The 22030-nt window shown below is 50.8% G+C and overlaps 2 protein-coding genes across 4 annotated transcripts in view; one reads left to right on the forward strand and one right to left on the reverse strand.

The window, feature by feature from the left end:
- The window catches only part of FARP1 (FERM, ARH/RhoGEF and pleckstrin domain protein 1), a 304622-nt gene extending 287735 nt beyond the window's left edge, over positions 1-16887 (forward strand). For all 3 annotated transcript variants that reach the window (XM_052649975.1, XM_052649976.1, XM_052649977.1), the window contains exons 18-27: positions 1165-1402; positions 3512-3642; positions 7895-7963; positions 8230-8319; positions 8968-9050; positions 9150-9262; positions 9718-9881; positions 13203-13310; positions 13660-13811; positions 15392-16887. In XM_052649975.1, coding sequence (XP_052505935.1) covers positions 1165-1402; positions 3512-3642; positions 7895-7963; positions 8230-8319; positions 8968-9050; positions 9150-9262; positions 9718-9881; positions 13203-13310; positions 13660-13811; positions 15392-15473 — 1230 coding nt within the window. In that variant the 3' untranslated portion in view covers positions 15474-16887. The remainder of the gene's footprint in view (positions 1-1164; positions 1403-3511; positions 3643-7894; positions 7964-8229; positions 8320-8967; positions 9051-9149; positions 9263-9717; positions 9882-13202; positions 13311-13659; positions 13812-15391) is intronic.
- An 808-nt stretch (positions 16888-17695) lies between these two features.
- The window catches only part of STK24 (serine/threonine kinase 24), a 96640-nt gene continuing 92305 nt past the window's right edge, over positions 17696-22030 (reverse strand). The window contains exon 11 of the mRNA XM_052649894.1: positions 17696-20635. Coding sequence (XP_052505854.1) covers positions 20599-20635 — 37 coding nt within the window. The 3' untranslated portion in view covers positions 17696-20598. The remainder of the gene's footprint in view (positions 20636-22030) is intronic.

The raw sequence follows: 22030 nt of genomic DNA on the forward strand, positions 1-22030 counted from the left end.
CAGTGCCCCGTGCCAGAGCCCGGCACAGTCAAGGGCAGGTTATCCAGTAGGTGCCTGGAGTGAGTAGCAGGAAACCACAGTGGAGGGGCTGGAGAGATCACTCATCAGGGCCCCATGCACCCTGCTGAAGACGCTAGAGGTTGTCCTGAGATGGTGGGAGTTCTTGGGATATCCCAAGCAGGAGGTGAAGTGCTCGATTGCACTGGTGGATGCTCCTTTTGGAGCCACTTGAAAGTCAGGGGGCAGAAGTGAGGCAGAGACCCCGATGGAGACCCTGGCGGTGGTCAGAACAAGGGCGGTGACCACTGGGCGAAGCCAGGAACAGGGTTGCTGTTTGCAGGAGGTAGAACCGGTAGGTCTTGGCGAAGGACTCAAAACCTGAGGGCATCTGGAATCTTCTCCCGGTTTTTCTGTGTTGAGCACCCATCCTGGGTGAGAGGATCGGGGGGCAGCCTCAGTTGCAGTAAGGTGGGGGCCGTGGCAGGGTTGATGTCTGGACTCCTGGATTTTCAGCTCTTTGTGGGCTGTGGGAATGGAGATGCCAGGATTGGGAATCCAGATGTTCTGGGAATCAGCACACAGATAGTGAGCCAGCTTCTGGGAATGAGGGGGAAGACAAGGCCAATAGCTGCCATGAGGAATTAATCCCTTCTGGAATGCTCTATCAGACTTCTTATCCTGCAGCTGTCTCCACCACCGCCCATTAAAGGAAAACGATATTCAGCAACAGTCGTTAAGGACGGTAGAGCAGACTTTGTTCTGGACCTTTGCAGTAGGTGCGGGGACACTGCAGGGGGATTTTACAGTGGGAGAGAGACTGTAATCAGCTCTCAGGCACTCCCATTCATTTATTTCCCCTGAGTTTCACCAGTCTTGTTTTAAAAGGACACTTAAATCTCTAGTGTTCCATATACATCTCAAATATTTAATGATCCCTGCGTATTTTAAACTGGTCTGTGCTTTTATAGAGCTTTTTTATTTCATCTTGAGAACTTAAATAGTGAAATAGTAAAAGCATGAGATTAAACAAGTGGGACGAGATAATGAAAGCAAAGGTGATGCCTTGGGAGAGACAGACTGGGTGGACCACGTGGCTGAGCCAGACTCCCCTCCTCTCCCTGGCCCCGCCCCCGCCCCCGCCCCCTCCCATGTCTTCCCCACCAGCAACTGGCTGCTCACTTGTGGAAGCACAGCGAGGCGCTGGAGGCGCTGGAGACCGGCATCCGGGGCTCCCGGCGGCTGGAGAGCTTGTGCCGAGACTTCGAGCTGCAGAAGGTGTGCTACCTGCCGCTCAACACCTTCCTCCTGCGCCCGCTGCACCGGCTCATGCACTACAAGCAGGTCCTGGAGCGACTGTGCAAACACTACCCACCCAGCCACAGCGACTTCAGGGACTGCCGAGGTGAGTGGGTGGGTGTGTTGGTGGGGCGGGGTGGGGGGGCAGGTCTCTGGGATTGTGTCCCAAGCCAGGCAGACTCGCTTTCTAGGACCTGGACCGGTATTTTCTGTCCCTCTTGGTCTGTCCTGTCAGGCAGGCAGTAATGATTCGCTTCTCTTCTCCATCCTCTTGCCTGCATTTTCTCCTCTATCCTGGGTGGTTAGTGCAAAGAACCCTGGAGAAGCTCCACTTAGAGTCCGTCCCTTCCAAAAAGCTTCATTCACCTACATGGTAGAAGCTCATCACTTTCCCCTTGGATGGGCCACCGGAAATGGCTGGTAATAAACACTACTGCTCATTGCTGCGGGGCATTCGTGAGGTCACCACACTGAGCATTTCAGGTGTATCAGCTCTCAGTCTTCGAGAAATGCCTATAAGATAATGAATGGTGAGCTCATTTTACATATGGGGACCGCTGAGACCAGAGAGGTTAAGGAACCTTCCCAGAGTCACACAGCTGCAAAGTAAATGACTGGTAACCTAAACCCAGAACCCACACTCTTGACTATCCTTCCCTACCAGCTAATGATGATGATATTACTCACTGTCCCTCGCTCAGCACCTGGGCCAGGTACTCTGCCAGGTATCTTTCTCACATTAACACCTTTACTTCTTTAACAACCCCATGAGAGAAGGGTTGTTATCCTATCTTATAGATAAGAAAATGGGCTTCAGAGGGGCTAAAGGATTTGTGAGCGTTGCTCAGCTGGCCAAAGATGGGAGTTGCCACTCTAGACCATGCTTTCCCCACTGTGCCACACGTCGTCTTTGTGAACTTACATCCTCTTCTCATGTTGTTTGTGGTCTGTTACCGTCTGCGCTCCCTGGCCTGAACTTGGAGCCCCTGGGGGCCAGGACACTCTGCACCAGTCTGTACACAGTGCGCTCTCTCCAGGTGGTTCTTGACAGATTACGAGACTTTGCACACCCGTCAGTATGTCACGATATGTGTCTCTTGCCTAAAGTATGTAAATTTAATCTTAGTTTTTAGAAAGGCAACCCAAGGGAAGATTTCGTAGAGTAATGAAGACATTGTTCCCTGGTGGCTCAGTTGGTAAAAAATCTGCCTGCAGTGCAGGAGACCTGGGTTCAATCCCTGGGTCAGGAAGATCCCCTGGAGAAGGAAATGGCAACCCACTCCAGTATTCTTGGCCTGGAGAATCCCATGGACAGAGGAGCCTGGCGGGCTACAGTCCATGGGGTCGCAAGAGTCAGACACGACTTAGTGACTAAATCACCAATACCACCACCAGTGAAGACACTGGTAATTCATGCAACGGGAACAGAAATGGCTCAAGACGTGGTTTTGACTTGCTTTAGACAGCAGGCTTTAAAGCGAACCATGCAGCCTCATGCCTTGGCATATTCTATTCCTTCTGCTTGGACTCCCCACTACCACCTCCTGGTCCTTTCCCTGGCAGAATCCTCCTCCTCCTCTAAGGCTCAAGTCTGCCTGACCCTCGAGGCCTCAACCCTGAATGCCCATCAGTGTAGGGGAGATGCGCCCAATATTGGAAAAGTTAGTTGCAGTTTTTCTCGGCAGCTCATGGTAAACACTATAAATGGGTGCAGAAGGAAAAACCAGGACACGCTGGAATGTTTGTTACCCGAAAGTGTTACACTGTCAGCTGGACCCTCTGCCAGAAAGCTCTCTCCTTTGCCTGGGATTTTTCTGTGGCCTCTTTGCTTGCTCTGCTGTTTCCAGGTAACAGGGAGGGGAGAAAAATCTCTACCCTGGGGGCAAAATTCCAGGCACTCTTAACCCCTTGCTGCTGCCCCTTTATGCCAACAAGCATTTCTAACTGAAGCACAGCTGTCCACCACCGAGCTCTGAAGGGGGCACTGACATTTTCAAGATGGTTTGCGGGAAACTAAAGCAAATCGATACATAAAGTAAATCACGCAGTTTTTATTATCACTCAGAAATAGCAGTGTCTTCCCTAGAAGGAAGGCTTCTAACATAGTTCAGCTACCAGAGGATATTACCCTGGAGAATTAAGCTTCAAGCTGTAAGGGGAAATGACCCTCGTCTGCTGTGACTGATGCAGTTTTTGTGTCTGTTTCCTTCCTCAGCGGCTTTGGCAGAGATCACGGAAATGGTGGCCCAGCTTCACGGTACGATGATCAAGATGGAGAATTTCCAGAAGCTGCATGAACTCAAGAAAGATTTGATTGGCGTTGACAATCTTGTGATCCCAGGAAGGGTAAGTTCTCTCTGTATGCTCTGGAAGTGGAGCCAGAAAGACTTGTGTGTGCTAAGTCACTTTCAGTTCAGTTCAGTTCAGTTCAGTTCAGTTGCGTCTGACTCTTTGCAACCTCATGGACTACAGCCCGCCAGGCTCCTCTGTCCCTGGGACTCTCCAGGCAGGAGTACTGGAGTGGGTTGCCACATCCTCCTCCAGGGGATCTTCCCGACCCAGGGATCAAACCTGTGTCTCTTATGTCTCCTGCATTGGCAGCTAGGTTCTTTATCACTAGCGCCACCTGGCAAACCCCAAGAAAGACTTGCAGTGACACATTGGAGCCTTTTGAATATGGACACCCCCCAAATTAAAATACTCTCCTTCTGAAGTGGCTTTCTTCCCCAGACTGGGAGACAACTGGGGAAAATGCCTTGAATATTACAGTGGCAATTCAGAAATTTTGGGTCAGAAGAAGATAAGTGAATCCTTCAACCTCATCTTCTGCTTTTTCTCCGTATTGGTTGATATGCTTATATACTTTTTCCCCACCATATTCTGAGAGGCTTTGAGATTGCCTGTTTAAAAAAAAAAAATTAGGTAAATGAAGATGGAAGAAAAGGAAAGAATTTTTTTAAAAATTGGGTAGAGGATTTCTCTGGTGGTCTAGGGGTTAGTTCAGACACCATACTTCCACTGCAGGGGGCACAGGCTTCATCCCTGGTTGGGGAGCGATCCCACATGCTTTGTGGTGTGGCCAAAAAATAATAATAATAATTGGGTGAAGGGGCAATAGAAAGCAGAGAAGTTAGTGCACGAAAGTATGCTATAATTCCCATGTAAGTGGGAAAGTTAGAAATGAAAACTGTAGCCAGAACACAGTTCTGGGAGAGAGACACATTTTACTTACTGTTTAACCTTTACTTCCCCATGGGGCTTCCCTGGTGGCTCAGACAGTAAAGAATCCGCCTGCAATACAGGAGACCCAGGTTGAATTCCTGGATCAGGAAGATCCCCTGGAGAAGGGAATGACAACCCACTCCAGTATTCTTGGAGAACTTCATGGACGGAGGATACCGTCCATGGAGTCACAAGGAGTCAGACACAACTGAGTGACTTAACACTTCCACTTTCTCCATGCGCATGACAGGTAGCTCATTCACAGTAAAGGACCGCAATATCAAGCATGCTTCCTCCAGGCCAATGGGCATTTTAAACATACAGGTAGCCTGCCTTTTTCCAACTCTTCCTAGGAAACAGTCATTGACCAGGAATTAAAAATACTTGCTCCATCTCATCAGATCTCTATATGGGAACTTTCTCTACCAGCTCTCCTGTCTCAAACTACACCTAACCCAGATTCAGAAAGGCATTTTATTTTAGCTTCTTTGATCTGTCATACCTGCCTTAAACTTCAGACAAATATCCCTCATCCTTTTGGGTATTGGGTCTTTCTGTTGGGAAGCCTAATTACAAAGCTGAGCAGAGTATCAGCTATAAAACATTGTCAGAAGAGTTATGTGGTAACTGTCAGCTGGAAATTAAAGCTGGGACTTAACTTCAGCTCTACTGGTGAGAAAATTCTGCCAGGACTCAGCACATCACAACCCGTGTTCACCCATCCATGCAGAAGCCTTTAAAGCCTTACAGAATTGGTATAATTTTCTCTTAACTTCGGATGTTATAAAATACTTAACATATTATATTCTACATGGCAAACAAGAGCATCTGTAAGGAACTTCTTATTTTGAGAAATAGTTTCCACGGTGCTGTGAAAAGAGCAGTGGATTGGAGTAGGTGGCCCTGGGTTCAGTTTCTGGCTCCACCAGAACTGGACTGTCTCACCTACTGGAATGTTCCTTTCATTCTGTGACATGGGGACCATACTTTCTCTGTCATAGGTTGTGCGTGTTAGTTACTCAGTCCGACTCTTTGTGACCCTGTGGACTGTAGCCTGCCAGGCTCCCCTGCATGGGATTCTCCAGGCAAGAATACTGGAGTAGGGTGCCATTTCTTTCTCCAAATGACCATAGCCTGGTGTTAATCATATGGATCCAGCCCACAGTTGCAGGAGTTTTCCTTTTGGTAGACGAGAGGTTAAGTTTTTGATTGAGACATAGCTCATCACTCTGATTGAGTCTGAGTGAGCCCAAAAGAACATTTAACTCTATGGCCAGGGTCAGCACAGGTATTAATTAATTGGCCAGCTGAGAGGAATATCAATCATGACTGAACATGACTTATCATTTTCCCCTCAAAGTAAATTTCCTCAGGGCCAACCGGTTAGCACCGTGGAGTGTAGAAATTCATCACGGTAACCCAGAAATACTGGACACAGGTAATTGGCCTCAAACCCAATAGCTGGATTGATTTCTAAAACTAGCATAGGATCATGCCTATGATAGAGAAACATTTGATTCCTATGCAAAGGTCCAAGAAGGTTATATGGATCAAATGAGACTTAATCTGCAAAACTAACATAGTAAATATGTTACCTTCCTCTTCTCCCACCTACACTCATTTGAAGAGACTACACTTAGTATAATGTACACAGCGCAGCCGGCTTCCCAGGGGGCTCAGCTGGTACAGAATCTGCCCGCAGTGCGGGAGACCTGGATTCGATCCCTGAGTTGGGAATGATCCCCTGGGAAAGGGAAAGGCTACCCACTCCAGTACTTTGGCCTGGAGAATTCCATGGGCTGTATGGTTCCTGGGGTCGCAAAGAGTCGGACATGACTGAGCGACTCTCATGTTCCCTGAAACACAGACTTGTTTCATCAGATGCGGGCTCTATTCACCCACTGACCAGGTGTGGGCAAGTTCCTTACTCATTTGGCCCCTCAGTTTCCTTATCTGAAAAATGGGGACGAATTTACAGGCTTGTGCATGAACCTAATATAAGCAGCCAGCACATGTCAGGAACACACCATGTGCCAATAAATCATTATTGATGAAGCTGAAGTCAGAACTGGGGTGCTGGGTACACACTGCAGGACCAGCCTTATCTGTATGTTCTTCTGTGGATCAACCAGCTTCACGACCCCTCAGTGTTTCAAGTCAACCCTGACAGAAATGGGAAAGAGGGATCCGAGGCCCTCAGAGGGCCACGTTCTAAGGTGGGCTGTTCCACACACCGAGGCTAGTTGATTATCTATTTAAAATTATTGAAATAACCTGATGAGTGGAAAGACGGCTCCAAGAGGTTTGTCTACATGTGGAATTTGAAAAATTGAGATTTATAAGTGAGCATCTGATGTTCACACTCCCTGCAGTCTAATTCCTAACAATCTACTCCTGCAGTCTAATTCCTATGCTTCCGGGCCTAATCCTGCCACCCTCTTGCTGGAGTCAGGCTGAGATGGGGGTGTCACGTCCTGGAAGCAGGAGTTCTTCCAAGGCAAAGGACCCCAGCACAGTCTGGCCTGAGCCAGGGCCGGGGGTGTGTTTTCTGTCCTAGGCATTGTGTGCCCAAAGAGTCCTTCCAGGAATGCAGTGGGGGTTCATTTGGTTAAAACTCAGAGGCCTGGACAGTGTGAATTTCATTCCAGAAGGAAGCCGATTGAGCTTAAGGATATTAAGGGCCTTTTCTTTTTCTCCTATTTCATAGGAGCTTGGGGGGGGGGGGGTGTTTTTAATACTTTCAAAATTTTTATTTTGTTTTTTACAATGTAATTAACCTCCAATTAAAATAAATTTATTTTAAAAAATAAAAATTTTATTGTTTTTAATATTTTGTAATTTTTACTGATTTATTTAGTCAAGCCAAGTCTTAGTTGCAGCTTGTAGGATCTTTGTTCTTCCTTGCTTGTGGCTCTTTAATTCTAGAACACAGTTACCAGTTTTTGATAACCAGCATTTAAATCGTGAAGATGATCTCTCATAGTTCTCGCCTATGGCATACATCTCATCCTTGGTCCCCTGTTGCCCCGTTGCATCCCTCCCGGGTCCTTGGTCACCTCCTAACAGCGGAAGCCCGAAGGGCCTGGAGGTTAAGTGCACGGTGACAGGTTCCAGTATGAAGCTGCCTGTAGACCTCTGACCGCCGGCTTCCCGTCTGGTACTGGAGCCGAAGTTAGCCTCGGCCTTGCAGGTTGCTGGGAAGGGGAGGTGCTGAGAGGCAGCACAGCTGGGCATTCAGTAAACAGGGGCTGTGATCGCTACGATTTTTAGCGTGAAAGGGACCGCGGTAGGTGGAAGCATCTCACGTGGCTGTTGAATCTGCGTGGACACGGGTCTGCAGGCTCTGAGCCAACTCGTAGGTGTGTTTTCTCTGCAGGAATTCATCCGCCTGGGCAGCCTCAGCAAGCTCTCCGGGAAGGGGCTCCAGCAGCGCATGTTCTTCCTGGTGAGTGGTGAGAGCCGGGCTGTCTGTCCTCACCACGATCGGTGACACGTGGGCCCGTGCAACCAGCAAGGGGCACGGGGCTGGGCGTCGGCCACCCCAGAGCAGGCATACGTGGGAGGCAGGAAGAGCAATCAGACTTGCTCAGACTGGAGATGTTGAGGTCCACGGGTTTTCACAGAGTTCTGAAAATGTATCAGTCGTTTCTGCCCTTGTTGGTTTCAAACGGGGCCCATTCGTCTCAGCTGCTCTTGTCCTCGTTCCTCTAGTTCAATGACGTCTTGCTGTACACAAGCCGGGGGCTGACAGCCTCGAATCAATTTAAAGTCCACGGGCAGCTCCCGCTCTACGGCATGACCGTGAGTATGCGCCTGGGGCCCAGGCTGGGGGACCTGGTCCTCTGGGCTAGGAGCCAGTGACTGCAACGAGGAAGGAAGGGACAGAGGGACTTAATAAGGAAGTGAGAGCATCACGGGCTCCGTGAAAAACCTGGGCTTGGCTAGGGCTGCCCTAGAGGGGCCCTGGGACAGCACTCCTCCTGCAGTGGGGTGCACGCCACGTTCCTTCTGGAGTCGGGTAAAGAGGCAAGCCGTAATGGCCACGTGGAGTGGACGTGCCTCTTACTGCCTGGTGCCTGGCCCCCAGGCCCTGACAGGCTGTGACCACACTGCCCACGGGGAGTAAAGACCAGGAAACCATCTTTCTCCCCAAAATATCTCGTAGACGGGTGTCCACATTCTGTGAGCCCTGGTGGGCGAGGCAGACAAGGTCCACAGGATTACTTTCCCTGGCTTATCCCCCGAATGCTCCTCGGTGGTCAGGAAGAGAGAAGTCTATGGCTCTGCTGAGAAAAAGATAGTGCATTTTCACCTTGCATTTACCCTCCGGATTGGGATTTTTCTGACTTGGTCCCTCGGGGCTGTAGCCAGTTCAGTGAAACTTGGAAAACGCACCGAGTGTGGCCCGCCCCCTGCTTGACCAACTTATGACCACACTTGCCCCTACAGATGGAGGAAAGTGAAGAGGAATGGGGTGTCCCCCACTGCCTGACTCTGCGGGGCCAGCGCCAGTCCATCGTGGTGGCCGCCAGGTAACTTGGGGAGCCTGACCTTTGACCTGGGTACCCTCTTTCCCCCAGCCCCCATCTCCCCGTGGCCTGAAAAAAATCTGACGTCCATCTCTTCTCCAGTTCTCGGCCGGAGATGGACAAGTGGGTGGAAGACATACAGATGGCCATCGACTTGGCCGAGAAAAGCAGCGGCCCTGCCCCTGAGTTCCTGGCCAGCAGCCCCCCGGACAACAGTAAGTGTGGGGCACACAGGCCTGGGGCCCCGGAGGGGTTAGCCAGGACGCAGAGGGACCGCTCTGGCTCTCGGAGGGCATCCTAGGCACTGAATATCGCCTTACCAGTGTGCCTCATGTCCACGGTCTGCTTTTGTATTTTAAGCTAAACATCCAGGAACTGAGCAGTTATGAGCAAGCAGAGAAATCCCCTTTTCTGGGCCAGCCCTGCTGCTTGTCAGCATCTGGGGGGCTGGATAAAATACTATGAGCGGCTCCCGGGCCGGGGGGTCTGGTGGGACGCCCCTTGGCCAAGCGCAAGCCCTTGCCGCTATAATGTGACTTCCTACCCAGGGGGGTTGCCTAGGCTCTGTCTGCATCGCCGTAGGCCCCCCGACAGCAGGCGGGGAAAGGCCTTCCTGCGCGCTTCTTGGAGGGCAGAGATGTCAGCTCCCCTTCTTGCCTCCCCCCGGCAGAGTCCCCCGAGGAGGCGGCGGGCGACCAGGAGTCGGAGGATGACCTCAGTGCGTCGCGCACCTCGCTGGAGCGCCAGGCCCCGCACCGCGGCAACACCATGGTGCACGTATGCTGGCACCGCAACACCAGCGTGTCCATGGTGGACTTCAGCGTGGCGGTGGAGGTAGGGCCGGGGCGGGGCGGGCGCGCCTTCTGCGCGTGCGCGGCGGGGCCGCGCCCCGGGCTGCTGCGGGGCCGCGCCCCGGGCTGCTGCGGGGCCGCGCCCCGGGCTGCTGCGGGGCCGCGCCCCGGGCTGCTGCGGGGCCGCGCCCCGGGCTGCTGCGGGGCCGCGCCCCGGGCTGCTGCGGGGCCGCGCCCCGGGCTGCTGCGGGGCCGCGCCCCGGGCTGCTGCGGGGCCGCGCCCCGGGCTGCTGCGGGCCTGGGCCTCAGTCCACCCCCAGGTTGTCTGCACGCTAATGGTTTTCTCTTGCTCCCCCGGACCTCTTCTCTCGTGGAGTCAGTCGTAGGACAGAGATGGTCCGTGTGGGTTTTTTTGTGTGTCGGCACCGGGAAGTCGGGGCTGGGCCGCACCCCGGAGCCCCCCACCACCCCTGAGTCAGGTGCAGGGAGGCGGTATGGTCGGAAAGCTGCGGCCAGCCAGGGCCTCGGCAGGTGTCGGTCATGGGAGAAGCCCGCTCTCTGACGTGTCTGGGGCCAAGAACCTTCCAGAACTCTCCGAACCCCATTCTGTAAGCATCCCCCAGTGCAGATTCATAATCCCTAACCTTTCAGAAAAGACAAAGCCCAGGACGTTCTAAAACCGCTAAGTTACAGACATAGCCCATTGGCGGCGGGAGGCTGTTTACTGGTTTTGTGGGCGCCCCTGTTTTGCTGAAGAATCAGATTCTGTGCTGTGGCCCGAGACTCCACTGCCTGGGGTGCTAGGGAGGAGAGGCACAGGGGGATCTTTCTAAAACCTGACAAGTTCTGGATGCCCAGGTATGCCTGGTCCAAAAGATGTCACATAAAAGATGGTGAGCCAAGAACAGCAGTTCATTTACTTTTTCAATCAACAGTACTGGGACTATGCCTAAGGTTTCTCGATGGATGTGCTTAGTTGCTCAATCATGTCCGACTCTTTGCAACCGTGTGGACAGTAGCCTTCCAGGCTCCTCTGTCCATGGGGATTCTCCAGGGAAGAATACTGGAGTGGGTTGCCATGCCCTCCTCCAGGGGATTCTCCCAACCCAGGGATCTGCCGCATTGCAGGCAGATTCTTTACTGTCTGAGCCACCAGGGAAGCTGTTTGATGGATAGGGTTGTCTGAGACGATTCTCTGGCAGTGACTGTCAGTTCCAGACAAGTGCTTTTATTGAGTTTCCCTGCTACAGATGTTTTAAAACCCATGCTTCCTTCTGAAATCCTCCTCAGGGGACTCTGTGCCTGCTGTCCCTGGCCTTTGGATGGGCTGGGCTGTCAGTGAACCACCCCACACCCCCCTCCAGAGGGGGGGGCTCTCTCTTCCCAAGAAAATACCCATCCTCCTCCTCCCTCCCTTCATACTTCCCAGGGCATCTATTGGCAGAGCTTGCCAACCAGAGATTTCCTCCAGGGAACAGGGATGTTTCCAGCAAGGAAGGAGCAGGGAAGAAGAACCAGTGATCTTCCCTGAAGAGATAACTGATCAGATCTGCTGTCCAGGCGAGGCCAGGGGGAAGGGCCATGCTGTGCATGAGAAATCCTCTTTGCCTCACTTTATGCTCATCTTTACATGTAGTCAGGGCCATAGAGAAGTAGAGAATTAGGTAAGAAACCGCCTCTTTAATCCCTGGAGGCACACAGGACGCCGCCCAGACACAGCCCTCTGGGTGACAGTCAGTCAGTCAGCCGTGTGCAGGGTCGGCTGAGTGGCAGAGCCGGTCAGCACGTGGTGACCACAGCCCAGACCCTGCCCACCTCCTGCCTGGTTCTAGCCTGTCAGCGAAGAATGGGGTTTTCCATTTTTGAATGGTTACTATAGAGATCCAAATACTTGCTCTATGATCCTTGGGAGGAAAAATCTGCTGAGGGCTGCAGCCCATGGAAGTGAGCCCCAGGCCAGTGGTTTTAAGGTGGCAGTTCCAAAGACAACTGCAGCCAAGAGAAAGGTTTTTTTGGACTCTGTCTGGAGGAAGTTATTGGATTCAGTATAAAAAAATAAGCAGCATAAAGAAAGAAAAATGTGCTAATCTCCTTCCTCCACAGTGAGACGTGTGTGGAACCTTAACACTGTTGCAGAAGCATCAAAGCACCACTTGGTTGCCACGCTCACCTGCTGAAACTCTCGCCAGTGGGCAAGTGGCAGCCAGAAGGGGTGATAGCACACTGTCTGCAGTGCCCCTGGCCATGGGCAACAGCTCTGCCTCCTTCCTTCCCTCAGCCTACCACTCCGTTTGCCCATCAGACCACGGGCAACCTGTCGTCAGAGCCATTTAAACTCTTTTCTTAGGGGCGTTAATTAAAAGTGCCTGTTTGAGTAAATACAGAAAAGTCCCAAAGGGAGAGAGTACAGTAGACAGGTATAATTGTATATATATTTTTTTATTGTGGTGAGTTTGCCTATTTCACCATTTTGAAGTGAACGATTTAGTGGTGTCGATTACAAGGCTATGCGATCGCCACCACCCACTTCTTTTCGTTGAGTCTTCCTGGCAAGGAGCTGCTGGCTTATCAGAGTCGTGCAGGCGCCTTCTTAGGGTCCTCTGAGAGGTGACACGGGGGCTCTGGAGGGAGGACTCGGCTGGGAGTGCACAGTGATGTGAGTTCAGGAATGCCTGGTCCCACCAGTGCTGGGCAGGGCAGAGGACTGGGCCAGAAGGCACTGCGTTGAAAGCTACGTTCCAGCCACGGCCACCAGGTGGCGGTCAGGAGCCGCTGGCTGGCGTGGGGCTCCCGAGAGCTTAGAATGGACGGGGAGGGGTCCTTTCTCAGAGATGCTGTAACAAGCACTGCCAACAGGTTGTCCTGGAGGTCAGAAATCCAGACTCAGTGTGGCTAGGGGCACAGGCTCCCTCTGAAGCCTGTGAGGCAGGAAGCTTCCTCGCCTCCCCGGCTTCTGGGGTTGAAGGCCAGCCTTGGTGTGTTGGGGGGTGTAGACACATCGCTTGAGTCAGTCTGGGTCCACGTAGGCACGTCCTCTCATGAGGACATCAGCCGTAGTGGATGCAGGCCTGTATCCTCCTTATTCTACATCTGATGACCCTATTTCCCTGTAAGGTCCCATTGGGAGGTACCGGAGGGGGTAGTTAGGGCTTCAAGATATTACTGGAGGACATCATTCAACCAGACAGGAAAGTAAACCAGGTTCACATAGTCACTCTCCCGAGGGTTTCGCCCCCTACCAGGGAGAAAGGTCATTTTGGTAAGTCGTCCTCAGGAAGCCCATCCTCAGGGTCGCAGCCCCACCTGGGGACCCAAAGCGGGGGCGCCCCAACCTGTACTCCTTCCAGGCCTTCCTGTCTTGCAGAATCAGCTGTCTGGGAACCTGCTGAGGAAATTCAAAAACAGCAACGGGTGGCAGAAGCTGTGGGTGGTCTTCACGAACTTCTGCCTCTTCTTCTACAAATCGCACCAGGTAGGTGGATGCTGAAAGACCCTCCCCCAGCACCCTCTGTTCTTGGGGGACAGGCAGCTTTCCTCTGGAAGGATGAAGAACTTGAGCCACCCAGCCAGGCCATGCGAGGGCACAGCCGTCAGAGACCCCTCAGGTCCAAGTGGAGGCTTCTACCTTGAAAAGGGCCATCTGTCTGCCAGTTGGACCAGGGAGGGGGGATGGCTTTAACAGGTTGCTGACACGCTGGTGTCCAGCTAACCCATCCAGGCCAGGACCTCTCAGCTAAAACTGACCATGATAGGGTAAGAGGCTGTAGGCAGGCTCCACGCCTGCGGCCGCCTCTCCAGAGCACCCCCTACCCTCTTTCCAGGACAATCACCCCCTTGCCAGCCTGCCTCTGCTTGGCTACTCGCTCACCATCCCCTCGGAGTCCGAGGACATCCACAAAGATTACGTGTTCAAGCTGCATTTCAAGTCCCACGTGTACTACTTCAGGGCCGAAAGCGAATACACGTTTGAAAGGTAAGTGTTCCTCGGCACCTGCAGACGGGACACTTCTCCTGAGCCGTGGGCGGTCTCCCAAGCGAGTGAGCGTTGTAAGGCCATCCTACCAGCAGCTACCTTCAGCCCAGACATCCGCTTCTTTAAAATGAAAGTATCTCATAAGATCTGGGTTCCCTCTGGCCAATGCAAGAATGCACTTGTTTCCCTAGGATAATGGAAGCATGACTTTCCCTGGAAACATCAGGCCTTAACCTGGACACTGGTTCAGACACTACGCATGGCACACTTTTTGATCTTGAACTTGTTTTTCAGTTAATGGCAAAAGTAGCTTAGTCCTTTGGGCCACTTAGTCCTTTAGTGGCCCAAAGGCTAAGTTTCAGGTCAAAAGACAACATGAGGAAAAAAAAAAATCCCAGTGCCTCTGAGAGCTCCCTGATCCAATGAGACTGGCTCCGTAGTATAGAGACCCAGGGGCAGAGGTCTTCCTTTTAGCCAAGAGATGATAGAACAAAAGGAGCCAGGCTAGCTCATTTGCCCACATTCAAGTACAAGTTCTGAGTCTTCTGGGTCTTACAACGTGGGGCAAGCTGTGAAAGCAGTTGTCAGTCCCAAACCACCCCTATTAGGGTATTTCTCTCCTGAGCCCACGAGGCTTTCTGATCATTGCACCGGTTCTGATCCATGCACAAGCCCTAGTAAAGTTAGCTTGCTGCAGAGAGCACAGAGGTTTAAAACCAGGGTTGAAGGTGCTGGAGACATCCCAGAGCAGTGGTCCCTAAGCGACACTGCCTAAAAGAGAGCCCAGGGGTTAGCAGTCCTCAAATGTGACTCTGGGTTGGGAAACTGAGATACTGTTGCTGCTATGGCAAGGGTAATGTAGCCTGGCAGTGGTAAGGAGCCTGGGATTAGGGAATATCTTCCCTGGTGGCTCAGATGGTAAAACATCTGCCTGCAATGCAGGAGACCCGGGTTCGATCCCTGGGTGGGGAAGATCCTGGAGAAGGGAATGGCTACCCACTCCTGTACTCTTGTCTGGAAGATTCCATGGATGGAGGAGCGTGGTAGGCTACTCCATGGAGTTGCAGAGTTGGACACGACTCAGCGACTTCACTTTCTTTTTCTTAAGCCCTCTAAGCCCACAAAGGCAGGAAGCTGGGCCCACCGCCCCGAGTTTTCTCCATCAGGCACTACTGACATTTCGGACCAGAGGCTTTGGATGTGCTCAGCAGCACACTGGTTATACTGCAAATACTTGAATGTATAAAATGGTATTCCCTCGAAGCAGGATGGAGCCCCACCCATTGTCCTGAGGAGGATTAGGAGTGGGCGCTGTAGCCCCACCTCGGGCACTTCTGCAGGGTGAGCGTGCCCAAGTAAGGGGTTCTCAAAGTGGGTTCCTCAGGAGGAACCCTTACCCCACCCCACCCCCCCTTGGTTTTACTTGGGAGCTAGGAATTCATTTACAATCTTTTCTGCTAAAATAAGATTATCCAGCAGACTGTGTGGCTTTGTGAGTAACAACTGCCAAGGGTCAGGAGCTGTAACAAAGCAAGCACCTTTTCATGGGCCTTGACAGTTATTTCTCTTTCTTGTCCTAGATGGATGGAGGTGATCCGAAGTGCCACCAGCTCGGCCTCACGTGCCCACGCCCCGAGTCACAAGGAATCTCACGTGTATTGATGGTGGGGACACACGTGTGGATTGCTTCAGCTGCAGTGACTCTTGGAAGGCGTTTCCTCTCTTCTGTATTAATGAAGCCTAGTAAAATTAACACCTGTCTGGAAAACAAAAGAAAACATGGTTTCGCAGCAACTCCCACCTGTCCCCACAGGACCATTTTTAAACCTTGTCTTTTTCAGCCGGTAATCTCGCATTTGCACGGGGTTTCACCTGCGCCATCTCTGGTGCGGGCGGCACCTTGGCCGTCGTCCCCTAGGTGGGCTCTCTCCAGCCCGTGCCAGTATTAAAACACTGTCATGGAGATAGTGCCAAATGACATTTTTTTCCTCCACGGCTGCACCTTAAAGCAGTACCAACACATCCGTTCAACCAAAAGACAGGGCAAGTGCTTTTTTTTTTCTTAAAACTCTGGGGGGTTTTGATTTCTAGGCTGCTGCCTTTTACAAAATGGGTTTCCCAGTGTTTGCAATACACGTGGCAGTCTTAATAAGCAAATGAGATCATTTCCAGATTTGGGTTTACCTCCCTGCCCCAATCTTTCTACTTTTATAATGATAGGAAATTAGTAGGATTTTACTTCTTTGATAAAAAGAGCAATTTGCAGCATCCTTGTATCCCACTGGGGGCTTCAGGCTCCAGGGAAACGCTGGTTCCCAGACCTACTTCTTGGCGTAGGTTGACCAAATTGTTGAAGTGATGGCTATTTACGAGGTGTGGTGGGTTGTTTTCTGTTGCGAGAAGCTCTCTGGACTGTCAAGTGTACCGAGTGCTGTGTCGAGGGGAGGGTAGTAAGCCGTGGTGTTTTGCTGTTTCCCAAGCATGAGAACGTGTCTGTCAGTGGCCAGGGCCCTCTGTGCTGTGTTGGGGCGTGGGTGCGGGGGCTCCGAGTCGTGGTCCGTACTCCCCACAATCATACCTGTGTCCTCCCGCAACTGTGGTTTGGAACTGCACACTCAATAGTAGTATATATGTATCTCGTGCCTGTCTTCACAAACCATTCTTTCCTTTTGATACTCGCCACCCCCAGGCCTGGGCTATGGACGGACATGTGACATTGCACATCCTTGATAGTCGGAGGACACAGGGAACAGGGTTCCAGTGACCGCTGGGGCCGCCAGTCAAAATCCGTTCGCCTATCTCCGTGGGGAATCAGGTGGCCACTATTCCCTTGATACTGCTGAGCCCCTGTGGGGGGGTGAGGGGGAGGGTTCCCCATCACCCCCCCAAGACCCCGACAGGATGAGCCTGACTTGGGGCTGTGACCGGCGTACGTGGAAACACACAAATGGATGAGGAACTCGAGATGTGTGAATCACTTGCCTTACAATCTGTACAGATCCTTTTAAATACTAACAAAAGGGAATTAAAAAAATACCTCACGCCACAATCCAGCACACTCAAGTTTTAAGGCAAAACAACCAATCTTGTCTCCTGTCTTTTAACTACCTCTCGGGCTGGTGGGTTGGGGAGGCGGCTGGTCACGGGAAAGGGGGAGGAAGGGGTGAAGACAACCGCTCGCAAAGACAGCGTATTTGGAAAAACTTGGAATCTGATAAGTTTCATCTGCTTCTCCCAACTTGGGAAGCAGAGTATTTCCAAGAGACCTGGAAGATTCAGGGCTGAGGGCGAGATGGGGGGACCAGTGCCCATTTGATCCCATTCCCGAGCATCTCCAGAAGCCTCCCTGGTCACTCACCTCTGCGAGGCTTGGGGGGGAAGGCGTCTCCTAGGTCAGCCCTCCGTTCACACCTACCTGTGTCCCTCTGCGATGTCAAAGAGAACCGAAGTCCAGATCACGGGGCTGATTCAGACCACCCCCCACCTCAGCCTGTTCAGGCTACTGTTAACAAACATACCATCGACGGGGTTGCATATAAAACACATTTCTTAATAAACAAGCAGGAAAACCAATCTGTCTTAACAGTTTGGAGGCTGGAAGTCCAAGATCAAGGTCCTGGCGGACTGGGTGTCTGGTGGGGGCCCGCTTCCTGGCTCACAGAGACCATCTCCCCAGGTGGCGGAAGGGGTGACGGATTGCTGTGGCGCTGACCTCAGTCCTGAGGGCTTCACCCTCATCGCTAACCTCCAAGGCCCACCACCGCCTCATACATGCAGACCCAGGGATGGGGGGAATGGGGCGGAACCACAATGCAAACATCGTCTATTCCTCTACACACACAGACACAATTCCAAAAACAATTTGTTTCTGTGAACTTTATTGACCTTTGCATGATACAGACCTGGTGCTTAAGAACACGCCTTGCAGCAGCACTCCCCAGTTATTGCCATTATTTTATAGCAGAAATACAGAAGCCATGTTTTTTTAAGGAAGGAAAAATATAAAAATGCTTATAAATAGACCGCATGTTTTGCCGAAAAGGTACAAAATGCCGCATAAAGAACCGAACAAAATGCTTCAAAAGACCCATCGGAGAACAAAACCGTCAGATCGGGAAGGTGGGCAGCACTGGGTTACAGCAAGGCAACCCCAGGGTTATTATGGTGTCGAGGCCCCCAGACTGCAGTGGTGCAGCCCGTGCGGAAGACACGACTTTGAAAGTGTAAGCCACCAGCCACGGCCGGCCCACCGCCTCCACTCCCAAAAAGGCCGGCTGTGCTTCCCCGTGGGTGCCCCTGCCGTCTGCAATGCGGGCAGACAGGCTGCTGGCTGCCGGGGTTCACCAGCCAGAGGCTCCAGCATGGCGCTCGATGCACCTCGAGTGCTGAGCTCACAGCTCTGGCTGAACACCACCTGCCATTTACAGGCCCGAGGGGGTCCTGCTGGAACTCTGGTGCCTGGTCTGTCTTTTAACAAAGGACCTGACATGGGCCAACGGTAGCCCCCTGACCTCGGCAAGATGCTCTGTCTACCGGAAGCAAGCCGGAGAATGCACAGGGGAAGGGGACCCACTTTCCAAAGCCGGTCAAAGCACACCTTCCCCCCCCCTCGAGGCGGCCATCAACAAGATATTTCCAACCAAATCACAAAGCAGTCGGCCGCTTGCCCTGGGAGATGTGCATTGCTGCGCACCAGTGACTGCTAATCGGTCACACCACCTCGCCGAGCCCAGAGTCCTGTCCACCCATCAGCGTCACCATCTCACACCAGCGTCTGGTCTTGAAACCACTGTCCACGTGCAGGTCTGAAGAACTTGAGGTCAGAAAGCTGCTGTGACGAGGCTCTCGAGACCAGCTGAGCGGCACATCCCCGAGGGAACACGGCTCCGTCCTCTGATACTTTTCTCCACCCGCGAACGAAACTCACCTGTGGCTTATGCCTCATGTAGGGAAACAGCCAGCCCCCTCATACCACTCTCCAAAACACTAAACAAAATCCTCTCAATTCTTCCTGTTTAACATATTTGCGTGAGGAGAAGTCGCAATTTGGTTCTATGTCTCCTAACCAAAATGTATCCCTTACAGAAATCAACAACAACCCAAATCTACTTTTAATTAAAAAGTCATGACAATTTTCGAGTTTTAAAAACTAGCTCCGTTCTATTACCGAACAAACAAGAAGCACGCCTCAGAAGTCTCTCCCGGTGACTTCCAGGACACTGGGCCTGCAGATAACTGACCTGTCCTCAAGTTTACCCAGTAACCTCCCTCCTTCCAAAAAGCCTTGGATTCCAACTCAAGTCGACTCCAGCAAGAGTCGACTACGACTCATCTCAACAAACAAGAAAGTCACATATAACTCAGATTGGTCAAGGATCGTGGCCAGAACTCAACTTCCCATCCCAGAGACCCCTGCCACGGGCTGAGAAAAGTACAGACACCTGGCTGACCCCTGGCTGGCTGACTGATAGACACCCGCTCCTTTAAGGAAAAAAGCAAACGACTCGGAAGACGGAACAGTTTTACCAACCAGCAGTAGTCACCCATCTCTTCAGAGGGCCATTTTTTAAAGTCTCATAGAGAGCTGACTTGGACATTTCCGTAGCTTGAATGTGGGCACGTCTTCCTGGAGCCTCATCGGTGCACGCACGCGCACACACACACACACACCCACACACACATGGCAGCTACACTGCCCCCTCTTAAAGAGTCACGTTCCAAGGAGAGTGTGCAAAAATCCTGTTATAAAATTTATTCGTGAAAGCATTCAGACATGTTGAGGTTTCAAAAGATGATATGCAGGTTTCACTACAAGATGCAACAGAAAGCCCTCCTGGGAGGATGGGCTGGCTGGTGCGGCGGGACACGGGCCGGGCGCGACTCCAGCCAAAGTGAGACAAGGACGCTTTATCGGGGAGAAACTTGAAATAACTTAAAGCTTCATGAGGCGCGATATGTTTCCATTTAAAACACTTAAGAAATAGTACCATCAATGAAAACAGGAAAATCAACTTCTAAGTGTACCGAAGGGGTCTTAGGGCACGCAGGAGGGAAAAAAAAATCTGCATTTGCTGAGGTACAAACAGAGGGAGTGTTCCCGAAGAGGGGCATTTAATTATTAATGGCAAATCCTGCAGATACAAAATAAAACCCAAATCACTGGTCACATAATTCAAAATTTACATGTAATAAAGGCAGGGCAATAGACAAGTTATGGCCTGTCAAATATTCACTCCACTGACGGTATCTACAGAAGCACTTGGCCGATGTGTACACAGTGATTCCTATGCACGCCGAGAGGGTTTCCGTAAAAATGACACTATTTACAAGTCTGTACACTGATCCACCAGAGCGATTTCTCCGTCTCCTGGGGTGGGGGGGTGAGGGGGGGGGGCGGGGGGTGCTTATCAACGTAAAGCAGGATACCTGAGGTTTCATTTCTTCAGTCGCCTTATCATAATCCCAGATATACATTTCAGGGTTTATTTTTGTTTTCAAAGACACTCTCCTTGATATGTGCACTATGGTTAAAATTAAAAACGAGAATAATAAAATAATCGCTTGGAGGAGCTGGCCTTCCCCCACCCCATCCGGGAGTCCATCAGGCCCCAGGCCAGCAGAGACGGGCTGTGGGGCCCTGGACAGGTGACCCTGTGGCGGGAACGGGCCCCTGATGGTGCGCCTCTTCAGCGGAGTCAGCAAAGGCTCTCGTTGAGTTTTGAAAAGGAAGAGGGTGAAGAAGGAAAAAAATAAAAGGAAAAACAAAACCCCAAATGCCAAAAGGATTTCAATGGGATGAAGTTCCTCCACCACTTAGAGAATATCTGGGAAGAAACAAAACAAGAAACAGAAGTAAGTCAATGTCATTTTCTCTACATTAAAAAAAAATTAATTTGCAAAACTTCAAGCAATGATCAAAGTCCTAGTTTTCATAGACAACTCCAAGTTGTAACAAATTAATTAATGGTACAAACTATCAGTGAGCTAATTATAGTATGACATGAAGAATTCATGAAAACTACAAAAATCACAATTCCAACACTAAAAGCTTCATAGATAATTTAGTTCAGTGTTCCAGGAGAGAGAAAAAAAAAGATACAAATAAACAGGTAAATGATATACCTTTACTTACAATCAATTTTTAAAAATTGAAATATTGATAATACCCAATGACACAGTAAGATCCCAAGGGCGCACATGCATTCCAATTTGATCAGTCTAAGAAACCCTTTTTGGCCACAAAAATATTGATGGCTTGTTCAAGTAATCTGCTTCCTAAAACTATCTCTTAGATTTTCAGTAATTAAAATAATTAGGAAACAATTTTAATGTCCAACAATAGAGAAATGGTGAAGTAAAAGTGAGCTGAATGAAACAGATTACAAATCATAGTAATATTTAAGCAACATGAAAACTACAGATTAAGAAATATACACAAAATTATACATGTCTGGTTTTACACGATTTATTCTACATAAAGACCAAATATGATGATCCAAAAATTTGAGTAGGTTCACGGCTCGTATGCAACAATGGAAAGCGATTCAACACCCCAAAAATTGTGGTGGTGGCTAGACTCAATGGTGGGACAGCTCCTCTCCCCCAGGAATTCTGCACATGGTCTAACTGTGGGACACAAAGATGGGGGGCAAGGTCCCTTTGATGACCAAGATTCCCTTAGCTGCCTCAAAACTGAGGCTGACCCAACCAAAGGAGATGGCCGAGATGGGACTTGCCGCAAACATTCCAAATTACAGGTCCTCTTTTAAGAGCATTTAGGACGTATGACATTCACCCAGGGAACAAATGATTAGAAAATCACTGCAGATGCTGACTGCAGCCATGAAATTAAGACGCTTACTCCTTGGAAGGAAAGTTAGGACCAATCTAGACAGCATATTAAAAAGCAGAGACATTACTTTGCCAACAAAGGTCCGTCTAGTCAAGGCTATGGTTTTTCCAGTAGTCATGTATAGATATGAGAGTTGGACTGTGAAGAAAGCTGAGTGCCAAAGAATTGATGCTTTTGAACTGTGGTGCTGGAGAAGACTCTTGAGAGTCCCTTGGACTGCAAGGAGATCCAATCAGTCCATCCTAAAGAAAATCAGTCCTGAATGTTCATTGGAAGGACCAATGTTGAAGCTGAAACTCCAACACTTTGGCCACCTGTTGTGAAGAGCTGACTCATTTGAAAAGACCCTGAAGCTGGGAAAGACTGA

This window comes from Budorcas taxicolor, chromosome 12 (genome assembly GCF_023091745.1).
Source record: "Budorcas taxicolor isolate Tak-1 chromosome 12, Takin1.1, whole genome shotgun sequence".
NCBI lineage: Eukaryota > Metazoa > Chordata > Mammalia > Artiodactyla > Bovidae > Budorcas > Budorcas taxicolor.